At 36.5% G+C, this 24176-nt stretch overlaps 1 protein-coding gene across 6 annotated transcripts in view; it reads right to left on the bottom strand.

The window, feature by feature from the left end:
- Positions 1-14429: 14429 nt before the first annotated feature.
- LOC134533752 (guanine nucleotide-binding protein G(q) subunit alpha) overlaps positions 14430-24176 on the bottom strand; it is a 112176-nt gene continuing 102429 nt past the window's right edge. For all 6 annotated transcript variants that reach the window (XM_063371374.1, XM_063371373.1, XM_063371370.1 and 3 more), the window contains 2 exons: positions 23996-24103; positions 14430-19256 (listed from right to left, as the gene is read on the bottom strand). In XM_063371374.1, coding sequence (XP_063227444.1) covers positions 19174-19256; positions 23996-24103 — 191 coding nt within the window. In that variant the 3' untranslated portion in view covers positions 14430-19173. The remainder of the gene's footprint in view (positions 19257-23995; positions 24104-24176) is intronic.

Genomic DNA, 24176 nt, shown 5'->3' with positions numbered 1-24176 from the left:
GCCAGCCAACAGCCCGCGGGAGAGATGCGCGCGCCCCGAGAGACGACCGCCGACTGAAACGCGACATCGCCACCTGCTGTGCCGAACTGTACCGGACATAGCCGAAGCAGTCGGCGAAAAAATTCCACCGTCTGCTTCGGCCATGTTCGCTCCAGTTCGGCAAGAAAGCGTTACCTTCGTAGCTTCTACCGCGTATTTTTCCAGCCAATCCCCTCCCTGAACCTTTGTACCATGCCACCCCCCTTCCGAAAGGAAACTACTGCGGCAGCCTTCCTGCTGAAAGCGATCCTACCAGCGCTTCTAAACCTAGCAACGCTTCTAAAACAGCATGTTTTTGTGTCAACGAGTTCTTTTTTTATAGCGCACAGCGCACAGTATTGGGTCCCAAGAAGATAGTGTAAAAAATACATACACCTAACTGCACGAGCCAAAGTAAAATACTATTCTGAATAAAATATTTATTTAAAAAATACAATGTCTGGAAACTGCCTGGGCAAGCACTGCTTGCCTTGCTTGCCCTGACGAGACGCCACTGTTAGGGATGATAACACTACACAGAACTTTGGGAACAACTGTAGAAAACCGGTTTCAGCATGGCCGGAATGGGAATCAAACTTGGATGCCCTAGAATGTGAGTCCTGTGCCTTAAAACTGTGCTATTTGCATTATGTTTAGTTTATAAAATGTTTTTACGGTAATTTACATGTAAATTCTACCAAAGAGTATGACATGCAGAAAATTATGATAATAAACAACACTTAGACTGAATTATTTAATTAAATTTTACATAAATACTACCAACTAAAAAAAATTATGCAATGGAACATTAAATTAGGATAGCACCAATTAATTAATCTGTCATATAGTAGCATTGTTTCAAGTTTTTCCATTGTATGGTACAATTAACATGCCTACATATTTTCTTCAACTAAATTAAATCTAGGTTATGCCACAATTCAATTTTCTAATAAAATCAAATATTCATTTGTTTAAAAATTGTAGTGTTTAAATCATAGATAGTTTTTATTTACATGTCCAAATAAAATATATAGGTACTATTTTATTGTAACATCCATTGTAATTTTATGACAAACTAGCTGATGTTCCCCATGCTTCACTACAAAAGTCTACAGGCTTGTTCTGCTCATACAGAAAAGGGCCTGAAATATCATTTGTTAGTACTGCTCATTACCTATGATGAACCTGTGTACTATTGAACCCTGTTGCATATTCAGATATACAAAGATAAGGCATTGAGTGGGTTTTGGTTTTCATTGTTAATCTATGTAATAGGACCCCAGGTTATCCAAATGATTTATTGAAAACAAATGAAAAGTATTTGCACTGCATTGACATAAAGCAGTTTCTCATTCAAAAATTTACAGAAAAATGTTAATTTTTTGACCATTCTTGTTTAAAAGAAGGCCAGATGTCACTTCCACTTGTGTTTTTCATGTTGTTATGATAGTAAGAATTCCTAATGCACTAAAAAAAAGATCTTAAAATTTTACCCAAATTCAGAGAATAAATTCAGGAATATAGAATAATCTTCATTTTACTCACATCATCAAGGTCTGCATGAGGTGTAAACTGTCATCATTTGAAGATATTTATAACCTGATGAATTGAAAAAACATGTTTGAAAATCACTTAAACATAAATAAAAAATAATTAAATGGAACTTTGAAAAATAAAATCATCACTGAGGTGTGATTGGACCCTCCCTTGTAAAATCTATGTTCCAAATTTCATGTGTCCAAGCCTCATCTCTGTGCTACACAAATAACAAGAACAGATGCACAGACAAACTTTCTCTTTTATTAATGTAGATGGCTTCATTATTTTATAAGTGTAATGACCCAACCTTGATTCATATAAACACTATACAGTAATCCTTGTTTAAGTTTTATCAATTGGGACCAAAGCTGATACATAAAAAAAATCAGTCTAGGTTTGCATGGTTGCTGCAAGCTTGGAACTTCAAAATTCCCTGACTTTTTCAGATCTGAATCGACAAGTTTCTCTGACCTAGACACACAATCCTGTAATCCACTTGATGTTGCTTTTCCGGTGTGTGCCATTCCAATATGTCTTATTAATCTCAAAACAAATTAATATCTGCTTGATAAATGTCTTTAACCTGCACCTATATGATTTTACTCTGTAAAACTCACCAAACTGAAATTAATTATTCAATACTATATAACCTTTGTTTTACCAGGAAAATACAAATATACACGATGGGTAATATTTACTTATACACTAATGCAGTGATCATAGTGCTGAAAGAGACTACACCTATCCCTCACTTAGCACGACTAATTTGTTCCTAAAAATGCTCGTGTTATTCAAAATTGCATATTCTGAAGCATTAGTTTCCATAAATAGCAAGGCTAATTTATTTAATGTGTTCCAAAATTGTGCAGGAATATACTTTACGTAATATAAATGCGTTGAATAACACTCAACTATAAATATGTCACATCATTTATCTTTATATGCCTCTCATCGCACTTTGTATGACAAATAGGACACTGCGTAATGGGATATACGTGGTTATGTACTTCATCGTCAGTCCGCTGGCTGACTTGCCCGCCCGGGCGTGACCTTCAACTCACTTTGCGTATCTTTCCAAACCATCCTTTACTGACAGTGAAACCAATATTACTGTTCGGATAGTTATAATTTAATTTTTCAAAAATTAAAGTGCTTATTTACGTTATCACCACCTGGTTCATACCAATCCTGTCAGGTCAATGATTATTTTTTCATTGCAACATTCATTTAACAACCTTACCAAGTGAATCATCTGTTCATTTCTGTTCCGGTTTCTAATGTCAAATATATTCCCGCTAGTACAAACAACAGCATCAGACTTATATAAACTTTTGGTAAGAGTCCTTATTTCGTACGATTGTGCGCACAGTTGTCTTGCTTAAAACTAAAGTGTGACCAACATAAATGTGGCCTTCATGACAATCTGCGCGCCGTAATACTTCTAGTTTTGTCTCAAATACTTGAACACGATGCATTATGAGTGATCAAGCACGTACAGTTACCAATAGCTGAAAAGGCAGAAGTAGCATTTTTTGAGTGAATTCCCTGCCATTGGCTAGACTGAGTTCACGGCCCGGTCTGTGACCAGGCGACGACAGTACGGCACGGCACGGCACAGCAGCATACGCGCGGACGTAAAAAAAAATTTGGTCCTTTACACTCCATAGCTGCAATTTAACTTGCCACAGCTGATGTTTGTACAACAGCCGATAGCGTAGACAGACCTGCGCGCGATTCTCTTCCCCCCCCCCCCCCCCCCCCTGTTTGGCCGACTGTATCCCACGTCACATGTTCACAAAAGTTTAAACGGACTCATGGCGTCGTGCTGGAATTTTTTTTTTGCCTGCCATGATTTTGTGCTAACTGAAGTTTACAGACGTGCTATTTGAGACTGCGGCAGTAAAATTAAAATTGCACTAAATGAATTCGCACAATCTGAAGCCATGCTAAGTGAGGGATAGGTGTATGTGAAATGGGAGGTTGGAACAATTATAAAATTAATTTTTGATAACATACGTGGAAATAAAAAAAAATGAGGGTCTTTCAGTACTCTCCAGTGATGTGTAAACTTCTAACCTTGATAATGGGCAAACTCTCATGTTATTCATGTATCAAATAAACTTATAATACGAAGCTCAAGACACAAAATTTAACATAGAATCTTTTTAAAATAATATTGAGCATGATAAATGAACTGATAAGTAAAATATTTTCTTTTCAAATACCAAAATTTCTGGATGCGAATCACACTCATACTTCCTGCGCGCTGATTATTCACTAGGAATTTTATCAAATCTGCCCATCTTGTTAGAATTCATTAAACAGTTAATACTGTAAAGTTTACACTTTTTTCTATGGCATTACTAAAATATTTGTAAAAATAACACTAAGTATATGTTTATATATTTGTTTTTGCTTAACCTTATTGAACTGACTTAAGTATAAAAAAAAATGCAGTGACAAGATTAGAACCACACACCTCAAGGTTACCAAGTGTGTGTGTGCTCTACTACTGTGCTATTGTCTTCTTAAAGAACTAGGAGAATATGTACTGTAATCATTGTAATGCCTGCTTTCCTAGGTATTTTAAAAGTTGATTACTTTTTACTATATTTTAATTTACCAAATCTACGAGGTTTTTTTTTTTCAACCTCCGATTGGCTGTAATAAAAAAACGGGAATGAATTGGAAAATTATTTTAATGTCAAAAGAAACGTACATCTTTACTCTATTTTTCCACATAATCACCGTGCAGATTGAGGCATTTGTCGTACCGATGCACCAGCTTTCCAATACCCTCTGCATAAAATGATGCCTCATGCCTATTCAGCCACGTTTTAACAGTGCCCTGCAGTGTGATTACAGTTTCATTTCTCCATGGCATGCCCATTAATTGATACCCTAATCACTCGTACACGAATCGACACGTCTCGTAGTGTTTACCCCCTTCCACCAACCATGTGGAGTGGCCAACTCACAGATCAGTTGAAGCTTGGTTATGGGAATGTCAACATGGCTGCAACGATAAACTGTACAGCGAAATGCGAGCTGCGTGGAGTCATCCGTTTCTTACAGTCAGAAGGGCACACTGCAGCAGAAATCCATCGCCGAATGAGTGTTGTGTACGGTGAAAACTTTATGAGCGATGGCGTTGTGCGAGAGTGGTGTCGGAAATTCCGCGAAGGCCGTATTGATGTTCATGATGAAGGTGGCCAAGGAAGGAAGTCGGTAGTAACATATGAAACAGTTCAGAGAGTTGATGCAGTTGTTCGCGAGAGATGTCGATTCATGATTTCAGAACTGTCTGAACAATTTCCTCTCATTTCAAGGTCAGCCCTATACGCCATTGTTACAGACAATCTCGGATACAGGAAAATCTGTGCCCGATGGGTACCCAAGATGTTGACTGACATCAACAAGGAGCGGCGAATGGCATCAGCCTTGTCGTTTTTGCTGCGTTACGCAGACGATGGTGAACACTTTTTGACTCAAATTGTGACAGGTGATGAAACATGGATTCATTTCGATAATGAAGAAACAAAACTTCAATCACAACAGTGGATGCACACCTATTCTCCAAACAAGCCGAAATGTTCAAACGGACATTCAGCACCAAGAAACAGATGGCTACAGTGTTCTGGGATCACCAAGGTGTGCTACTGGTTGATTTCATGGAGCCAGGGACAACAATCAATGCTGCTGCATACTGCGCGACACTACGACGGTTAAGACAGTCGATACGCAACACGCGGAGAGGAATGCTGACATCTGGTGTTGTCTTGCTTCATGACAACGCCCGACCGCATAGTGCTGCCGTAACACAACAACTCCTTGCAAGATTTCGATGGGAAGTGTTTGATCACCCTCCTTACAGTCCGTATTTGGCACCGAGTGACTTATCACCTTTTCCCCACGTTGAAAAAGTGGCTGAATAGGCAGGAGGCATCATTTTATGCAGAGGGTATTGGAAAGCTGGTGCATCGGTACGACAAATGCCTCAATCTGCACGGTGATTATGTGGAAAAATAGAGTAAAGATATACGTTTTTTTTGGCATTAAAATAATTTCCCAATTCATTCCCGTTTTTTTATTACAGCCGATCGGAGGTTGAAAAAAAAAATAACCCTCGTATTTCAGGGTAGTTTCACTATTGTAAGTTTCATTTAGCACACCAATACGTTTGGTATGTCCTAGGTTTATCCTGACAATTTTATTTTACCTTTTTTTTTCCTTTTCTATACCTGTAGTAACCCTGGTTTGCTATCCTTCAATATTAAAACTGAACCAAATTCTAATCTGCTCTTTGGACTAAAGTCACTATTTTGTAATCAAGTTACAAGTTTTTCACTATAATTTTGTGGTCAAAAAGAAAGTATGAGTGGTTTTTTTTTGGTTTTCAGTTTAATTAGGATCAGATTTTTTTTCCTGCAGTCATCTTTGCATAGTTTTTAATGGGATATAAAGCTAAGCATTGAAAGTGTGATGGAAATCATAATAGATACTAATACATACATTTTGTCACACGTTATAAGTATCTGTATCCATAGCACAATAATATAACCACTGCTGTAATAAATTTTATAGGCTCTTAAGAACTATTAGCAAATTTAGAATTTTTTTTCCCATTTATCTTGGGTCAAATATTTTTTAATTCTGCCTTACATAAAAATAATATCCAGATAAAAATTCAGATTAAACCCTTTCAAAATTTTAATACAACAATTTCAAAATGGTCTTCACTATTTTGTAAAAAGCTTTCTTCAGTTATGTTCAGTTCAGTTTAAAAGTTTGTAAGAATAGCAGGTGCAGCTGAACTGAAAATAATAGTTATAACTTTTAATCTAAGATTCATGTTGAAGAGGAAAGTCAATATAAGAAAACGTAGTTTCAGAAAATCCTTCTGTATTGCCACTTCTACATATCTGTCAACACACACTCATAGTGAAGCATGAGTCATTAAATTCTACCAAATCAGGATTCAGCACTTGCTGAAAAGTACACTTTATCATTGAGCACAATTATGTAATTCTCTCATAAATTTTTTCTTCAAGCTCTAAAACATTTGTACATTTAGCTTTCTAGTCATCAATGGTGAACCGCTACATGCTACAGTAACTCTTGGAGTACACCTGCTATACCTCCAGACTGGAGATCGCGTAGTCTCCAGTCAATCAACCAATCATCAGTACTGTTTTGCCATAAAATATGTGGGGGCTTTTTAAATCAAATATCATTGTACACAAGGCGTAACATAGTGCATAGGAAGATACGATCTTGTCTCACATTGATCCATAAAGGAGGTAGACCCTAGAAGGTGTGGGTGTATGCATTGCAGTAGGGCACAGTGTCGCAAAAAAAAAAAACACACCTGGTGTCCGACGACTTGACATCGTTTGTGTGTTACCATCCAAAAAAAAAAGCATGATAACATGCATGTTAAAATGACTTTTGCAAAAATGTCAACACATCAGTTAAAAAAAAAAGAAAAGTGTGTGTGTAACTCAGTAAATGTGAGAGAAGTGAAGACAATTTTCTAAATAAAAATTAACTAACAAAATTTATATTCACTTAAAAATAACTGTTCAGGATTTAAATAAATATTGATCAATCAATAATGATTAATTAACAATAAATATTACTCACTGTTGAAATAATCACACCATAAAATGTTATATTAAGATTTTCATCACCCCTACTATAGCAGGGAAACAATTCTACGTACAATTTAGACACTTTTTAAAAAGTAAATAAACTTTTGATAAATTTAATCTTCAACCCTATTTATAATACTCAGTATTACTTGGCAAAACCATTTATACAATTTAATAACAAGATAACACAGCGTAGTTACCGCCACGTGGAGCCCGCTCAAGGGAATGAGGCCAGACGAGTTCTCGCACCGTCCACAATCTATTTTCTATCCTTTTAGTGTCACTGAAATGTTTCACAATAATGTTTCATGAAAACACTGCATAAAATTCAACCTTGAAATTTTACTCCCATCACACCCATAGAAGTTTCACTTCAAAAATCCACTTACAGAAAGAAAGCATCTAAGGAGCTACATGCAAACATTGAAAGTGTTAAGCATATAAATTACTTGTGCAATATATACCATACTGGTTCACTGGTAAATGTTGGGATATGTTCTCGTCTTCCAGAATCATCACAGCCACTAACAAGGGAGCCTGATGAACACAGATGGATGGTCCAATCATTGGAATATGGTAGTGTCAGTGGTGTGGAAAGCTTTCACACGCTGCTACTTGTTCACTTGACCATACGGAACGCACACCAACAGCGCGCCAGTAAGCTAGCTGCTTAACCAAACTGCTCCATGGCATAATGCTGAGCGCACAACTAGTGCATGCTGTTTGCTGCTCGATGCTGATGAGTAGTTGTCCATCAGTAACTCGAATGGTGAGCACTGCACATGATACTGACTCCAGCAGTAGCAGTTGCCACGTACGTACAGCCTGTTCAATGCCTGGCATTGCTCTACACTGGTTGCCTCGGGGCATTCACTATTTTATTCCTTTACAGATAACTGTCAGTTATCTCAACCTCCAAAGGCAGTAATTTAAATTAGAGACAATTAAGACTAAAAATGCCCAGCGCACTGTAATAGCCCAGTGTTACACATACCAAGTTATTACCAATGTTGGATTCACTCATGAATGCAGATCCTTATCATGCTCGTGAAATTTATTGGTTACAAAACTGTGAACCCTTACAAATATTTTTAAAAATATTTCAACTCGTTCACCTAATGTCATTATTTAGTTTTTTTTTTTTTTTAAAGGAACTTGCATTAAGCATGTGTGCACAAAAGAATCTGCCACGTTCAGCAACAAAACAAAAGGCAGTATGGACATGGATAATGGAAAGGAGTTAGTTACCAAAGAAACGTCCACCAACCCCACGGCACTGTCAGTGATGTGATGTACGAGGGGATGGAGCAGCGACAAGAAGACAGTAACCAACATTGAGTGCCTCATGAAGACTTTGTACTATACTACTGCCTGCCACACATGACAATTTCCTATGCACGAAAATTTATATCCTGCTAGGGTATCCACTCAAACTTTTATTTCAAAATTCCATGACAAGATTTTTCCCAGAAACTCTGTTAAGATAAAAATATCTAAAACAAATTACATTTGACTCTGACAAAATATTTTTTATTACATAATAGAATTGTCCTATTAGTAATACCCCCATTCATTATTTTTTCCAGTCTTCAACAGCAAAAATCAACCTGAATCTTCTTCAAAGTCTTGGTATCTATTTTGTTGCTGACCTTTTCATAATCTTAAAGATACTGATTGTAAACTTTTGAATTAAAATACCTGTAATGTACCTTCAGCAAGAAAATCCCTAGCTCTAATGGCCACTACCACTCATTTATTTTTGATGAAAAGAGGGTTACTACACACACAAAAGTATTGTGCGTGAACCTATAGTTGTGCTAAATTCAAACTTTCTTCCACAGGAAAATTATGTTAACTGATAGTAATTTCACATTCATTCAGATTCATTCAGTAGCATCCGTATATTTTTAATATATATTATTTTGAATTCAACACATTAAAAAAAACTATGTAGCGTAGAACACCAAAAGAGCATTATAAAACTGACGTCAACCGGGCCTGCGCCCCAGAAGCCTGGTCAGCCTTCGCCACCTTTCCTCTCACCCCCCGTCCCACTTCCCGTACTGGCAGCCGCTCCGTCTTGAGTACGTAGTTGTGTGTATGGGTTTGAATAGCGCGCCACGAACTACCTCAAGAGGGCGCTGTAACGGCAGTGCGACATCCCCCTAAATATGTAATAATAATAATATTGTATATAGGTTTTTTATTTTTCCCCCAATCATTTGTATCGCCACTGACGGGCGGGAGGGTTTTTGTTTTGTTTATTATATAAGTTTTATTAAGTTACAGACGTTGCTGGGTGGACCCGAACAGGTACGAAGTTGAAATGTATATATATTTTAATTAATAACTCTAGTTTAAATAGTAATAGAGCCGTGGGAGAACGTGTGTTAATTTTAGGAATGTTTTTTGTATTTCTTTATATAAGATTACAAGGCACTTAATTGGAAAGGCGTAACGGCAAACTGGCAAGGCGGTGGGCGCCATGTTGCTTCGAGGGCGCCCGGCGCTCTGCCAGTTCTACGCCGCCAACGACCGAGGTAAGACGCTGTCTTCCGCACCCGGGGACTTCACTCTTGTTCACTGATCAGTAATTCAGTTTTTGCTTAATTCTTTCAAATCGCTTTCACGTATCACTGGAGCCTGCCTCGGTCAGGGGACTGTTTAACATAATCATGGTTTTCAACTCTTAACGAGTCTTTTCAAGTCTTAGTAATCGCTTGTGCAAGCCACGTGCATGGGCCTTATTCCCTGCGTTCAGATTAGGTGCCTGGGGTCTTGGAGACGCACCTCATGAGACCGTGTACGGGAGTACGTGCCAGTATTAAATGTATTAATTCTAATTGTATACTTGTATTTTTTGCACCGACCACGTGGCGACCTGTACCCCGTGAGCAGGCGTGTGGGACGCCTGGAGAGCTCACCATTACGTATTACATCATAAGCGTGCCCGATGCTGAGCGCGGGTCAGGTCCGAGTGTACTACGGGAGTCAACCGAGGGTCCAGTCTTGCCTCACACAGGCGACGTCACGCCCTGAGACGGATGATAGCCGGGTCCACGTGCCCTTCCACGTAGTGGCGCCCATTACCAATCGACACCGTAGCGACCCTCTCGAAACCAGAACCCCGACAAAACATAATACAGCCGGTACACACAGTGCAATATTTACTTGGCAGAGGCCACCTCAGTAAATTTAAAAAAAAAATAAAAAATAATAAAAAAAACCCTTTAGTGATCATTAATACTGATGTGTTTACAACATGCAAGGAAAAAAAAAATTGGTTGTCTGTAAAGTCGGTGTACGGACGATAGTTTAACATGACGTCATAACAAAACATTGATGAAATGATTGATCCAGAAGAAAAGGAAATATATTTGGCCTGAGACTGAGCCGTAATAGTTTTTGCAACCAAACCATTTAGGCATTAAAAATATTATATTCTTTGAGGAAGAATTTTTTTTTAAATTTTTCTATCTTTTGTATGATAAAATCTACCTCTGCATACTTTTATGAATAAAATTGAATCATTTTTATTGAAATATCACTATTTTGTATGGATTTAAAGGAGTGAAATGAAATGTACAATTTAATTAATAAATTTACTTTTATTTGCATTCATTATTCAAATATATTTATTACTTTTGAAATATTACGTGCGCCGTATTTATTTTTACAAGTTCAAAAAGAAAATTTCGCTGCTGCCGGGATTCGAACCGACAACCTTATAATTAAAAAATAGCACCGCTGACCGCTCAGCCACGAGGCCATGCATGAAATAAGATAGTTTCACATGGTATATATAACTTTATAAAAATTTTGTTTACGGTAGGGGAATAATATTTCATTTTAATAACTCGATTTTATAACAAATACGCATCCCAAATACACCAAACTTATTTATAAGGCGTTACAATATTTTTTAAAACATTGTGCAAAAGATCCCGGTTGTAATTTGAATTATTATGTGTAACTGTAAAACAACATTGTTGGTTCAAAACGTATTTAAATATTCAACATTACTTTTAAATAAATGTACCGATTGTGCTGAAAATCGGTGGACGATCGTTAAATTACATAATATTAATAATTCAAACGACGAAAATATGATTGAAAAGTCAAATCGATGGTCGTTCCAATCGAGTGGAAGAGAGATGCCACGCATGCGTACAATGAGCATGAATAGAGATGCCACGCATGCGTACAATGAGCAAACAGGAACATCCGTAGTGGGACATCCGTAGTGGGACACTTTTTCGTGCGTGCAGCTGGCGTTCATCGATTTATTAGACGTTATCATGTCAAAAAAAATTATGTAACAATCTACTTAAATGTCATCTGAGAACATGTATTTACTTATTCGTAGGCCTGTGCGAATACTAACAATTCAAAATAAAGAACGAGTTTGTTTACCAAAATTCACTGTTACAGTTAAGTTATTTATGCAATATAAATACCAAGTTTAGATGTTTTAATGAGACACATAGATAAAACTATGGTAGCCATAGCTGACAAGTAATCAATGTTATGTCACTACTGTCTTGTAAAACAGTAGATGTAAAAATTGTATGGGCAATTCAAAACAATGTTTATTTGTGGCATTTCAAATATGAAAAAAAAAAAAAAAATACAGGTTGAGCACAAATGATCAGTAAACTTTCAAAAAAAAAAATCATAAAAACTAAACGTTGTGGTCAATTTACATAAACTTCTTTCAGCCAATATAAAACTACTGAAAGTTTTTTCTGCAAATGTTCCAGATTCATTCTTCTCAGGTTGCCTCCGCTATTATCAGATTGTGTTTATAATGGCGCCTACCGCACAGCAAAAGGGATTGTGCGTGCTTGAGTTAACGAAAAGGAGTCATTACTGTTGCGAAATGTGAATTTCGCAGACATTTTAACACAAAACTACCACTCTTGTCATCCATTTATGCCTGGTACAAGACATTTGAAGAAAAAGGGTGCATTTGCAAAGGCAAAACACATGGTCGGCCCTCTGTGCCCGGGGAAGATGTGGACCGCGTTCGAGTTCGAGCATCATTTTTGAGTAGCCACAGAAATTGACTAGGCATGCTAGTCGTGAACTGCAGATGCCCCAATCAACAATATCAAAAATATTGTACAAACGTTTGTGCATGAAACCACACAGACTCCAGTTGGTCACGGCACTCAAAACAAAATGATCACGAAGCATTCTTTCTGCTCAAAGGTGTTAGCTAGGATCGATGACAAAAACCTACCCCATGAGGTTAATTTTCAGTGATCGAGGCCACATTCCACACGAATGGCAAAGTGAATAGCCACAATGTGAGTTTTTGGGGAACGGGAAATCATCATGTCACCATCAAGCATGAAAGAGATTCCCCAAAAGTGAATGTGTTCTGTCATGTCGAGGGAGAAGATTTATGGGCCATTCTTTTTCATCGAAAAAAGAGACAGGTCATTCCTATCTCAACATGCTTACCTTTTGGTTTCTACCTCAATTGGGAGAAGATTCAAACGACTACATCGTCTAACAAGACGGTGCACCACCTCATTTCCACTTGTCTGTAAGGGAACATCTAAACACACATTTCCCCGAGAGATGGCTTGGTTGTGCATGTGTCGTAGATGCGGTGTGGGGCAGATGGCCACCACAATCACCAGACTTAACCCCGTGCAATTTTTTTCTGTGGGGTTATTTCAAAAAGACAAAGTGTTTGCGCCACCTCTACTGTTATTGTTGCCGGATCTGAAACAGCGAATCACAGTGGCAGTGGCAGACACATTGCACAAAGTGTGGGATGAGTTTGAATACCCTCTCGATGTTTGCAGCATAACTCAAAAAGCTCATATTGAGTCACTGTAACTTGTAAAAAAAAATTGACAGATTCTCTATTGACTGGAAAAAAATTTTCAGGTAAATCCACCGCACTGTTTAAATTTATGATTTTGAAAGTGTACTGATAATCTGTGCTTATTCTGTATTATTTTTATTAGTTTCATCACATGTACTTGTAGCGGGAAAAATAAACTTAAACATGCATGGACTAGTACAGAAAACAGATACAGATCACCATTAAAAGAAGTGAATGTGATAGTTGCAACTGCATTTAAATCAACATTCACAATCGATCCACCACCATGTGCCACAGTAGCAGTTCGATGAAAGTGGTTGTGACTTAAATATTAAATCAACTGACGTAAATAACAGTTCTGGATTGTAGAGGAGATAAGTAGAACATGTGTTAAAATATTTCTGAATTAAAACACAGTTTACCTGGTAGCAGTAACAATGAAAATGCACGAATTATGTAAATACGAGCTCATTGAATCCAAATCACAAACATAGAATTAAAAAAAAATTCAGGTTTTAATAATTGATAGGATTTTGCTGTATTTTGATTCATGAAAATTTTGTGGATTAATATTTCATGTAGCTGGTTTTGGGAAATAGCAGAACAAAACCTAAGTGAAAGGTTGGTTAGGTTATGTATGTTAGATCAGGTTAACTGCATAAACACATTAAAAAAAAGAAGCAATATTTAAACTGACATTTTATGTTTAATTATTGTAGCCGTCTTCATCAAACAAACATTTCACTTCAGTATTAATTGACTTATTTGCCAGAAAGTATTACACTCTATATTTACTATTTTCTCCGCTATGTATATTTTACATGCTGCAAAAAAATTTATTTTAGTGTCTTTCATGCTATTCAAATTCAATGTACGTATTTGAGTTTAATTTGGTACTTGTGTTTGATTCAAATTAAAAAAAAAAATTGATGTGCAGATGCCTACTTATTAGTAATATGTATAATATATGGGAAAGGGGATGGGGAGATATGAAAAATGTTTGTCCAAATTGCTCCTTGCTCCTTACATACTGTAGAAACAAGAGGAAAAATAGTATTTTTTTGTACAAAGAGACTGGAATAAGTCAGTTGAACTAATCCTTTCTATCCCGAAAAACACGTACTGTACATTAGTTTTTCCTATAGGTATACACATCTACAGAACTGCTGCATTTCACAAATGTAATTTAAATATTTTCCTCTGCTGCAAATATTAAAGACTTGGAACACAATTTCCTATACTGTACGGATGCCAGGCGTGGTTTACGAGTGGAATACAGACAGCTGAAACAACCCTGTGTCGCCGCTCCTGACGAGTAAACACTGCCACCTTCGCAACTTTCCGAGGTAGAGGTCATTAGGAAAAGCACTAAAAGTACAACATCCAGAAATTTTTGTTATATTTTTGACAATAAATGATTTACAAATGAACTATTCGAGTGCACGCGCACATGCACACAACACGTACGTCACTCAGAAGACAAAACGTCACGCATATATGCAAATATTCACTGACACACATGTATGTATTATATGTAAACAAATTGCACACACAATAAATGAATCAGCATAATATATTTCCATTTCATAATTATTTTTTTCCTCAAGAAACCAGCCAACCTAGAATGTTTTTAGTGAGACACTTTTCTTAGGTTCTATTAAGTTAGTTATTCAATCAATGTGTCTGAGGCAATTCTAACTGTATATGACAAAGCCTATCAAGTTATCTACTACTGAGTGTGCTTCCCATACAAACAGCAACAGATTGCAAAGACCAAATAGTTTCAATATGAACTATGAGATGTTAAGACATAAAAACATCATGCATGGTAACGAAAAAAAAAAAAGTTAACCATCCTTAAAATATTTGCATTAACAGCTTTGACTTTGTGGAATACATCATTATTCACATAAATGGTCTCAATGCCCTTTCAGATAAATAAATACAAACAAGTGTTTCAAATTTGAAAGTGTGCTTTAACAAAAATATGGTAAAACTACTGCATGCCTATGGCAATGGCACTACGATAGATTTTTTTTCCATGTCCACCACTCTTTTGCGACATGTGGACCACATAACATATTTTACCGTGGTTATAGGCTGGTGTTCATAATCACTACTTGTCAATCGGATGCATGACACAGTCAGTCTGCATGCATATTGTTTTGGTAGAAAACAAGATTTGTGTTCAACCACTTTAAAATCAATTAATATTTCATCATTTTATAATGTTTCCATGAATTTCAAACTTGGAGAACACCATAATTAAAATCAGATATCAACTAGAGCGAAGGAAAAAAAAAAAAAATTACATAAGCAATTTGTAACCAAACAGTAAAACCTGATCAAGAAGTTTCTGACAGGACTGTAAAATATCAGGTCAAATCATGACTGCTGTTGCAGGCTTATAGCAGTATGTATGGAGCAGCAGAGCGAGTGTTTATTCCTGTCTGAAATCACTGTCGGATACTAGGCACAAAGCCAACTACAGTGCCGGCCAAAGTCTTGTGAGTGGTCAGCGCGGGAGTGAGCAACATGAGCGGTAAGCAGATTGGAAATGGAAGCAGGGAGGGGACTACGTATCAGTGGAGTACGGTCAAGGAGGTTAAAATATATCCTTGGGTGCTGCATATTTTGAGTGTTATATCCGTTCAAATTATGTTGAACAGGTAGTGCTAAGCGAGAGGTACGTAAATACATGCACCAGTCACATAACGATAGTTGATGTTTTTTTTAAGTTGATGTGTAACCGGGCACTATTTGGTTCTGCTTTTACATCTTATTATAGAGCATAGCTCACAAGAGTTTGGCTCGCACTACAGAAGTATTTGTGTTTAGTTAGCTAACAGAAAATATCAGAACTGAACATTTGAAATCAAATATGGGGGTAGTGTTTTTAACATAGTTGTTGAAAACTACTTTAATGAGAGAAATTTGCACAAGGCAGGTGGGGGCGACAACAATGCATAAACAATTTTTGAAGTCACACTTACTACTTGTCTTTCATAGTGGTTTTGTAGCTGTCCCTAGCAAACAGCAGACAGAAAAGGAATATTTTTAGCCTCACATAAAACCCAGACAACAAGTAGTAATGAAAACAAACCTTGCGAAACAGAGAAACTCACAAAATTATTTCATGATCCACAGTCTGTTTCCAAGTTAGATACACAATCATATTCTCTCATTCAGGAAGCTATTATGGGGTAGCTACCAAAACAATTATAAATATTAGCCTTAATAATGCATGCACTTTCCTGAACATGGTTTGCACAAAGATTCAATACTCAATCAGGTTTTGCAGTGTATCTGATGGTCACCAGCAAACATTTTTCCAGAGGTATAAAACATTTTTATAAGTACAGTAAATAAAAAAATTTACAGAAGGAAATTATTTTCTTATACATTCAGTTAAGGCCAAGAGAGAAAATTAACAATTGACAGTGCATTGCAATCCAAACCATCAGAATAAACATGCTGATAACAGTGAACATCACTATCTATTTCAGCTGAATGTTTGCATGTCAAACCATGCCTGTGGTTTTCATGTATCGATAACCCCTCCAACAGGAACCAAATGCAGCGACTTGGATAGCAGTCTTGATTTCAATACACTAACACATACTTTCCAAATTTTGTTTTTATTAGTATGTATGTACTACAAGAATGGAAATACATACTATAAAAATACTGTGTGCCAATGAAAAATTAGTGTTTAAACCTGAAAATATATTGCACTCCATACATTACGACCCAACACATATTAGGCTTAAACTGGCAAAATGAATGACAACTTTTTCCAAGAAAATTACCTCACCCACTATAGATTCTGTGAGCAAGCAAAAAGATACACAAAAATGTGCCTCATGGCACAAAGCCGTTCACACATGCCCCCACCCACTACTCACTTGCTATTCCAAGAAAAACAATTGCTGCCAACAGAGCGGCAGAGCCGAACTAACACAGAAACTGTTGAGAGCTAGCATATTGTTGGCACTGTGGTCATGTTGTCATGTTTACCGAACTGTGAAAATGCATTAATTTTTATGAGGATATTTGTGATGATTTCGTAAAACTACTGTCCACTATCCATAATTAACATCGACTCTAAAATGCAAAATTAATTTTTTTTTTGGTGACACTTCACTTCAATAATGTAATTTGATACAAGAGACAACTGTATCATGTTTAATGTGATTTTATAGTCTGCACGGTAGTTTACTGAAAGCATGGGCCAAAAGATTTTTATAAAAACCTGTATCATGTACAAGAAAATTGTTCTTCCTCACACAGTTTTTTGACAACACTATCCATTTTAAAAACAATACTGCCTATCACCTATCCAATTTAATACACTAATTTCATTCCATTTTCTTGACTAGTAGAAATATATGTAATACTTGCTTACCACACAATTCATAGTTACTCATGTTGTTATCACAAAATAGCAATACAACATTTCTTGATAAATATATTGTAAATTTAAATAATGCATGCACATAACACGTAAAAAATATATACATACAGAAATAAAGAGACAATCTTGTTTTGCTTCATTAAATGATCATACATAACCAAATAAAAATATACATTAAAACAATTTGTACAAGAACTACATAAAGCTTGGAAATTTGAAGTCTTATGACGGTGATGAGACACGTCACGTAAAATTATGCTTATCTATACCATAGATATTAGTTAGCATAAATAGTAACATTTACCACTCAATAGTAAAAAAGACAAAATCAAAATATTTCAACTTAATGATACTTATTGCACATCTCAACTAAAAATATTTAATTAAAATAAATGGTACTTTCAACAATTTAAATTAAAAACTTAACATGAATTGCAAATTCTACCTGAACTAAATTTATTTTTATTTGAAATGAACTTTACAGTCAAACATGGTAAAGCACACATCTTTAAAGACACATGCTTATTTGCAGCCAATCAAAATACTATTTATTGCAAACCAAGTCGGCACCTCTTATGAATTCTGGAGTTAGGCAATAGCAGCCCATTAGTGTTGCACACATATTCAAGCTGCAAATTATTTGATACCAGATTATATTCAAGCAATATTGAATGATCATCACATGCAGCAATTAATTTTGTTTGTCACTAAAACAATCACAGAAGCCAATAACAATACTTAAACTGTTTCAATATTTAACTCCAACCACATTCCAAAAATTCAAAAACTTTCATACAGATTATTGGTCAATTTTTTTAAATGTTTTCCCCTCTCATGTCAGTTATTCTTTTAAATAGATCAATGTGAATCCTATATATGTACATTAACACACACAATGCTGTGAAATGTAACAATTAAGCAATATAAATAATATAAGAACATCTCTAGATAAAATTGCAAAAACATATTCATGCAGTTCTGGCACACATGCTACCAACTGTAGCAATCTCATCACGATACTGGCATAGCGATAATCACAAAGTTTGTTATAAGTGAACTTACATAAGCATGAATAAATTTTACCATCTTTATTCTTGGTCAGAACTAGTTTATTGTAACCTACGTATTTCTGATGAATTTTTTTTTTAAAAAAAGCCATTATACATATTTCGTAACCAATGTGGAACATTTGTGAAAATTTCTACAAGTTCTATGTACGTCTCTAAGCACAATAATGAAAGTCCACAACAAATTGCTCCTTTGTCTGAGTTGCCATTTATTGTAATGGTGTTAATATTTTTTTTTCCCTTAAAAAAATGTATCAACATGGCATAGTAGGAAATGTTCACTAAGAGTTCAACTTTCAATTATATCATTTTATGTAAACTTCAACGATGGTGTTTCTTTGCCTCCGTAAAGCTTCCCCTGCATTCAAGTTGCACGTCCTTAGCCACCGAGTCGCACGGAAGCCAGTTTCTTCCCCAGAAGCACACACTGGACTCCTCACCGGCACCACTGCGAGCGGGAATCACGTAGAATCCTTTTATAGACTGCACAAACTAACTAAACAATGATCCACACCTTCTTCTTGCAACAAAAAAAAAATTTTTATCGGCTGCAAAGATGAAATAGCAAGTTTTCACAAAATGCTTTTTCTTCGATGACTTAGGAAGCAGCTCTTCTGGAGCACGCTGGCACCGCTCAGCGGGTGCTTACACCAGGTTGTACTCTTTCAGGTTCGACTGTAAGATGGTGTCCTTAACAGCAGCAAATACAAACCTTATGTTTTCAGTATCTGAAAAAAAAAAAAAACAAAAAAAAACAATGCATCATTAAAACAAAATTGCATACGAACATAATCAGACAGCAAACATTGGTTTCCTCCACCTACATCACTTTGTACTGACTATCAAAATGCACAGGTGTGATCATAACTGCAAAAATTGAATAATTTAAAACAAAAATATAAGCCAACACAAACTGCGATAAGAAATGAAACATTGTCCATTAGACCATCTCTTTAAAACATCTATTTGGCAGGTAAATTTTTAAAACATCAAAAGCATTCTAGTCAGTTAACCCAACTGCATTTTTTTTTTTTTTTTGGACTTTCTCAATAGCTAATGAAGTTTGGGTGGTCACAAAAAAAAAAAAAAAAAAAAACTAACAAAATCTGAAGACTTTCTCCAAACAATACCGTTAGTTATGCTCTAACCCTTCAGAATGAGCATGGAGATAAAAAGATAATTTTGAGAGCAATTAGGATCATTGAGGAAAACTGTATTCCATAGATGAGTCACTTGAACAATAATAGAAGTTAGTCTGCACCCGATAATGTTGAGCATATCCCAAATTCAATTAAAAGCCTGGCATTGCCACATACACCAATTCAACGAGCTGGCTAATGAAGGGGGAAAAAAAAGGACAGGAGGGTAGGCACAAGGAGAGAGGAATGAGGAAAAACAAGGTACAACTGTTGATGGCTTACTAACTGATCTCATGCACATGGTGGAATTAAACCTAGGACCCCTTGAGATAAATACTAAGTACACTGGCCTTTACACCAATACTGTCTATCAGGTCGGCCATGTTGGCTATAAACACACAAAATATAAAGTGTTAAAAGCTTACAAATTTATTGTTGGAAAAACCGAGCAGTTTATTCAGCAGAAAAACTTGTGTGAGCTATGCAGTTTGCCAGAAAAATAATTCATTAACTTTAATGACACAGCTCCAGGCTTGCCAGTATGAGGCCACTGAAGAGAGAAGTTTCGCTGGCATTGCGCAACAGCACAGAAGACTTAACGTACAGGTACTGGCAGATGTTTAGTCTCCTACTTGCTAGACTGAAGTTCATCAAGGCCCGGTACTTGGCTGGGCAACATACGTGCAGACATAAAACCATCTGGTATTTGTTCTGGAGTGACATCATCAAACATACGAGAGAAAAGTACAGGATACTGGGAATCTATTATGTAACAAGTGTTTTTGTTTTGTGTGAAGTCAGTTATATAATTTCCATTAAGTGTGAAGCAGTGCTTCACCTGCGATTAAGTTCATCCGGCACATGCCAACCTCCCCCCTTCTCCTCTCTCCTTCCCCACCCTCTGACATTTTTGTTTTGCACCCCTCCCCCCTGCCCATTTCCTCTTCTGATGTTTCTGCGCAGGTGTGGAGGCATTAAATACTGTTGCTTTGGCCAGTGCTCATTCTTAGCTGCAGCTCTTCATTATTTGTATGCCCATGTTCTGACACTCGTGTCATTGTGCGACAGGAGTCTAACTGGGCATGGCCTCAAGGTGTGTTGGTAGGTATGTTCGTTCATTCATTGCATGCATTGTGGCTGCACTTTTAACTTCTGATTAATTATTTCTGCCTTTATTCTAAAATTTATTTCGGCCACCACACTTTTTGGTATAACTATTTTGTGCCATTATGCACAGTTGTAGTAACCCCCTTTAATTGATGATCATGACCGAGGCCACGCCGAGTCAAGCGAGTGTCTCGCGTGCTTTAAAGCTGTCGCCCCTGAGTTTTAATTCTTTAGCTTTTCAGTTACGGCCGTTTGTCCTTTTTTCTTGTCCTGTTTAAAAAAGTTTTGTAACGTTTTGAGGATATACTAGCTAATTTCTATTGTCTTGGGTTTATTACCCTTGTGGACCCGCTTACTGCCCTATTCATTTCGAGGGCAGAGCTCACGGCAGCTTTGTTCAGGTGTTTTATCAATTGCTTGTGTAACCCACGGTTGAATTGTTGCGCCTGCTTTTGCCCCTTTTGTCTTTTTTTTACGCTTATCACATGGATGGGCCTTCGCCTTATGGATTGACTTGAATTTATCCTGCATGATCCTGTGTTTATTTTGACGATTGATGTTCTTGTTGAATAATGATCACGTTGTTACCTGCAATTGAGGTGTTTCTAGTTTTTAACTTTTCTTTGTTTGCTTTTCCAGTAATATTTTGTACTCCGTATAAGTTTACTTAGGCTATACTGAGATTTAGTGTTAATGTTTTTTTTAGACTTATATTAGTTAATTGTAGAACACAGTAACATTTTACTGCCTTGTAACTCTTAATCCATATACCTGTCAGTATTAGATTTTCTTGTGTGAATATTTATTGTAAAGGTGCTATTACTATCCTTATGTTTAAAATATTTATTTATGTACTCATTGTATCGCACACTTGCTTTTGCACATGTTTTCAACCTCTTGTTCAGAATTATTGTGGAAACAAAAATGTATTAAAGCTGCTTTGATAAGCTGTTTTTTTTCCCCTCTCTCTCGGCTCACACTCTGCATGCCCACAAGAGAATGGGGCCTGCAACTCCAATACTTGTTAATTTGTAATTCTTGTTTTTGCGCTTACTGGTTGGTAAGCTATCGGGGACTGACTCCCAGATAGGCTGCAAGTGTGTGCACAAAAATATGTAACAGTACACATTACATTACAATTTTATAAGAAAGAACTACCACACTTAAGGGAATGTATGTACAGTATTTGGATACAATCAAATTAAAATTAAGAATTAGAGGTTTGAACAAAAAGACACACGCATACAATTTTCTTTGAACATAAACAGTCTTAAACATATTCTCTCATCGAAACTGTGAAGTTCATGAAGCTCAATGTAACTTTTCTTTTGTATTTGAAAATTTTTTTTTTGTTATGCGAAATGCAGCAACAAAAAATAAAGACTGTCAAACTTAAATTATATGCAGTTACGATAACGTATCTAAGAAAGGAAGAACATAATATTTATTTTCTATATGTAACAGAAAAAAATGTATACAAAATTCACTTCACTACAATACTTTCTATATTAAACTGTTAACAACTTTGCTCGTAATAATTACTTTTTATTAACACGCATTCCGGCTAGATGATTTCAACAAATTTGGCAGTGAGTCACTGTAGCACTGTCACTGTAGACATCCATTAATACATTTAAAAGTTTAATAAATATACTGACATTGACATGTTAGTTTAATACAAATTTTTCTGCATATTTTAAACATTTTATTTGCTATACCTGCTTTTCCCTGAGGTTATTTGGGGCATGTTTGGCATTTCTCTCCTGGCTTTACAATTCTGCATATGGCTTTCTCACTAATGATGGTATATTTTTAGCTCTTGAAATTGCCCTTTAAAGTGGCTCAGGAAGACAACCTCTTATCCTTCTTATCACAACACTGAATGACGACTTTATTATTGCGCATCCACTGCTGTGGATAACTTTCCCGTGCCTATGTGACCGTCCTTTACACTCCATAGCCTTCCATGTAACTGAACTCGCATTAGCTGATGTTTGTAGGGCAGTTGTTAGTATAGTCTGACCTGCGCACATCACTCTCTCCCCCCCCCCCCCCCCTCGCATAGCTTACCACGTTTCTGCTGGTACCAGTAGATAAAGCATTCTTGCTCTGCAAACATTCTAACATATGAACAATTTATGCATTTCAGCACTAAAACTGTGCACTAAAGACTTTCACAGACGTTTTCTACGATAGGTAGTAAATTAGTCACTGCAGAAGGTTTAACACTAGTAGGGCTTTACCACATCTGAACACTTTAAGGATTTCTTTGTACATAATTCCTACATACAATTTTCAGAACACAGTTTCACACAACAGGAAGAGATGGGACATGATGGATGGTGAAAGGCATAGCAAGATGATGGGATCAAATAATGACTAGAATTAAAGTATAGATGGTAACAGTATATACTTGTTCCCTAGTGCCTACAAATTAAATTTTTGATACAAACATAATTTCAATGAAGCCAACTTCATTTTACTTCTACCAGCCTCAAAACTTACGTATTTTCTATTTTTAACCACTACCAGAAATACTTACTTGAATGGCCAAACATGCAACACAAGTTTTATGCATGCAAAATGGCAACATGCAACATCTCTATGCCAAATTGAATTCTTTCAATGCATTTTGCATGATTGTGTCTTTCACAGCACAGAATACAAGTTTAATATTTTCAGTGTCTGTATAGGTGCACAGACATCACAGCACCCACATCCGGCACCAGAGCAGCATGCAGAGGAAAAGACATATGTTAAGACAACACAACAAAGAAAGGGCATGCCTCCATCATGACACTAGCTCCTCGGGAACATTCGTATTTTAAAACTGCACCAGAGAGTAACTTTCAATTTGTGTACATTTACCATCTCATCACACAAATACTTTAAATTTACTCCACAAAGATACAACTAAATTTTTCCTTCTGATGGTAGACTATTGATTTAAAGAATTAAATTACTAAAATATTGAATAGTTTAACCAAATTATATTTTTGACTATATTTCCACGACTAATAAATAAAACACTTATGAAAATGACAACCTAAGATTCTCCGAACACTGCCAGTGTTTTTATCCCTTGGTATACGAATACATCAACTGGCTTCATGTGAGAGTTAAAAAGCATCAATCTCAATGTTTGGTCACATGTGTGTTTTACGATGAAGATCCCTTGGAGCTTGCATCCCCAGGATGCATGCCTACAACACATCTTGTACCTGTGGCACACGTGAAGTGTGAGTAGATAATTTTCTCACTGTCGGGGTTCAGATCCACAAACATTCTCAGGATGAACTCTCTGGCAGCTATGGCGTCTCTCTGGGGACCTACAAGCAGACTCCGCGATAACGGCTAGCACGCACACACGCTTCACACCCTGGTAGTCCACTACAGGTACAC

Source organism: Bacillus rossius, chromosome 7 (assembly GCF_032445375.1).
Source record: "Bacillus rossius redtenbacheri isolate Brsri chromosome 7, Brsri_v3, whole genome shotgun sequence".
Taxonomy (NCBI): domain Eukaryota; kingdom Metazoa; phylum Arthropoda; class Insecta; order Phasmatodea; family Bacillidae; genus Bacillus; species Bacillus rossius.
This window is presented reverse-complemented; position numbering and strand designations above follow the sequence as displayed.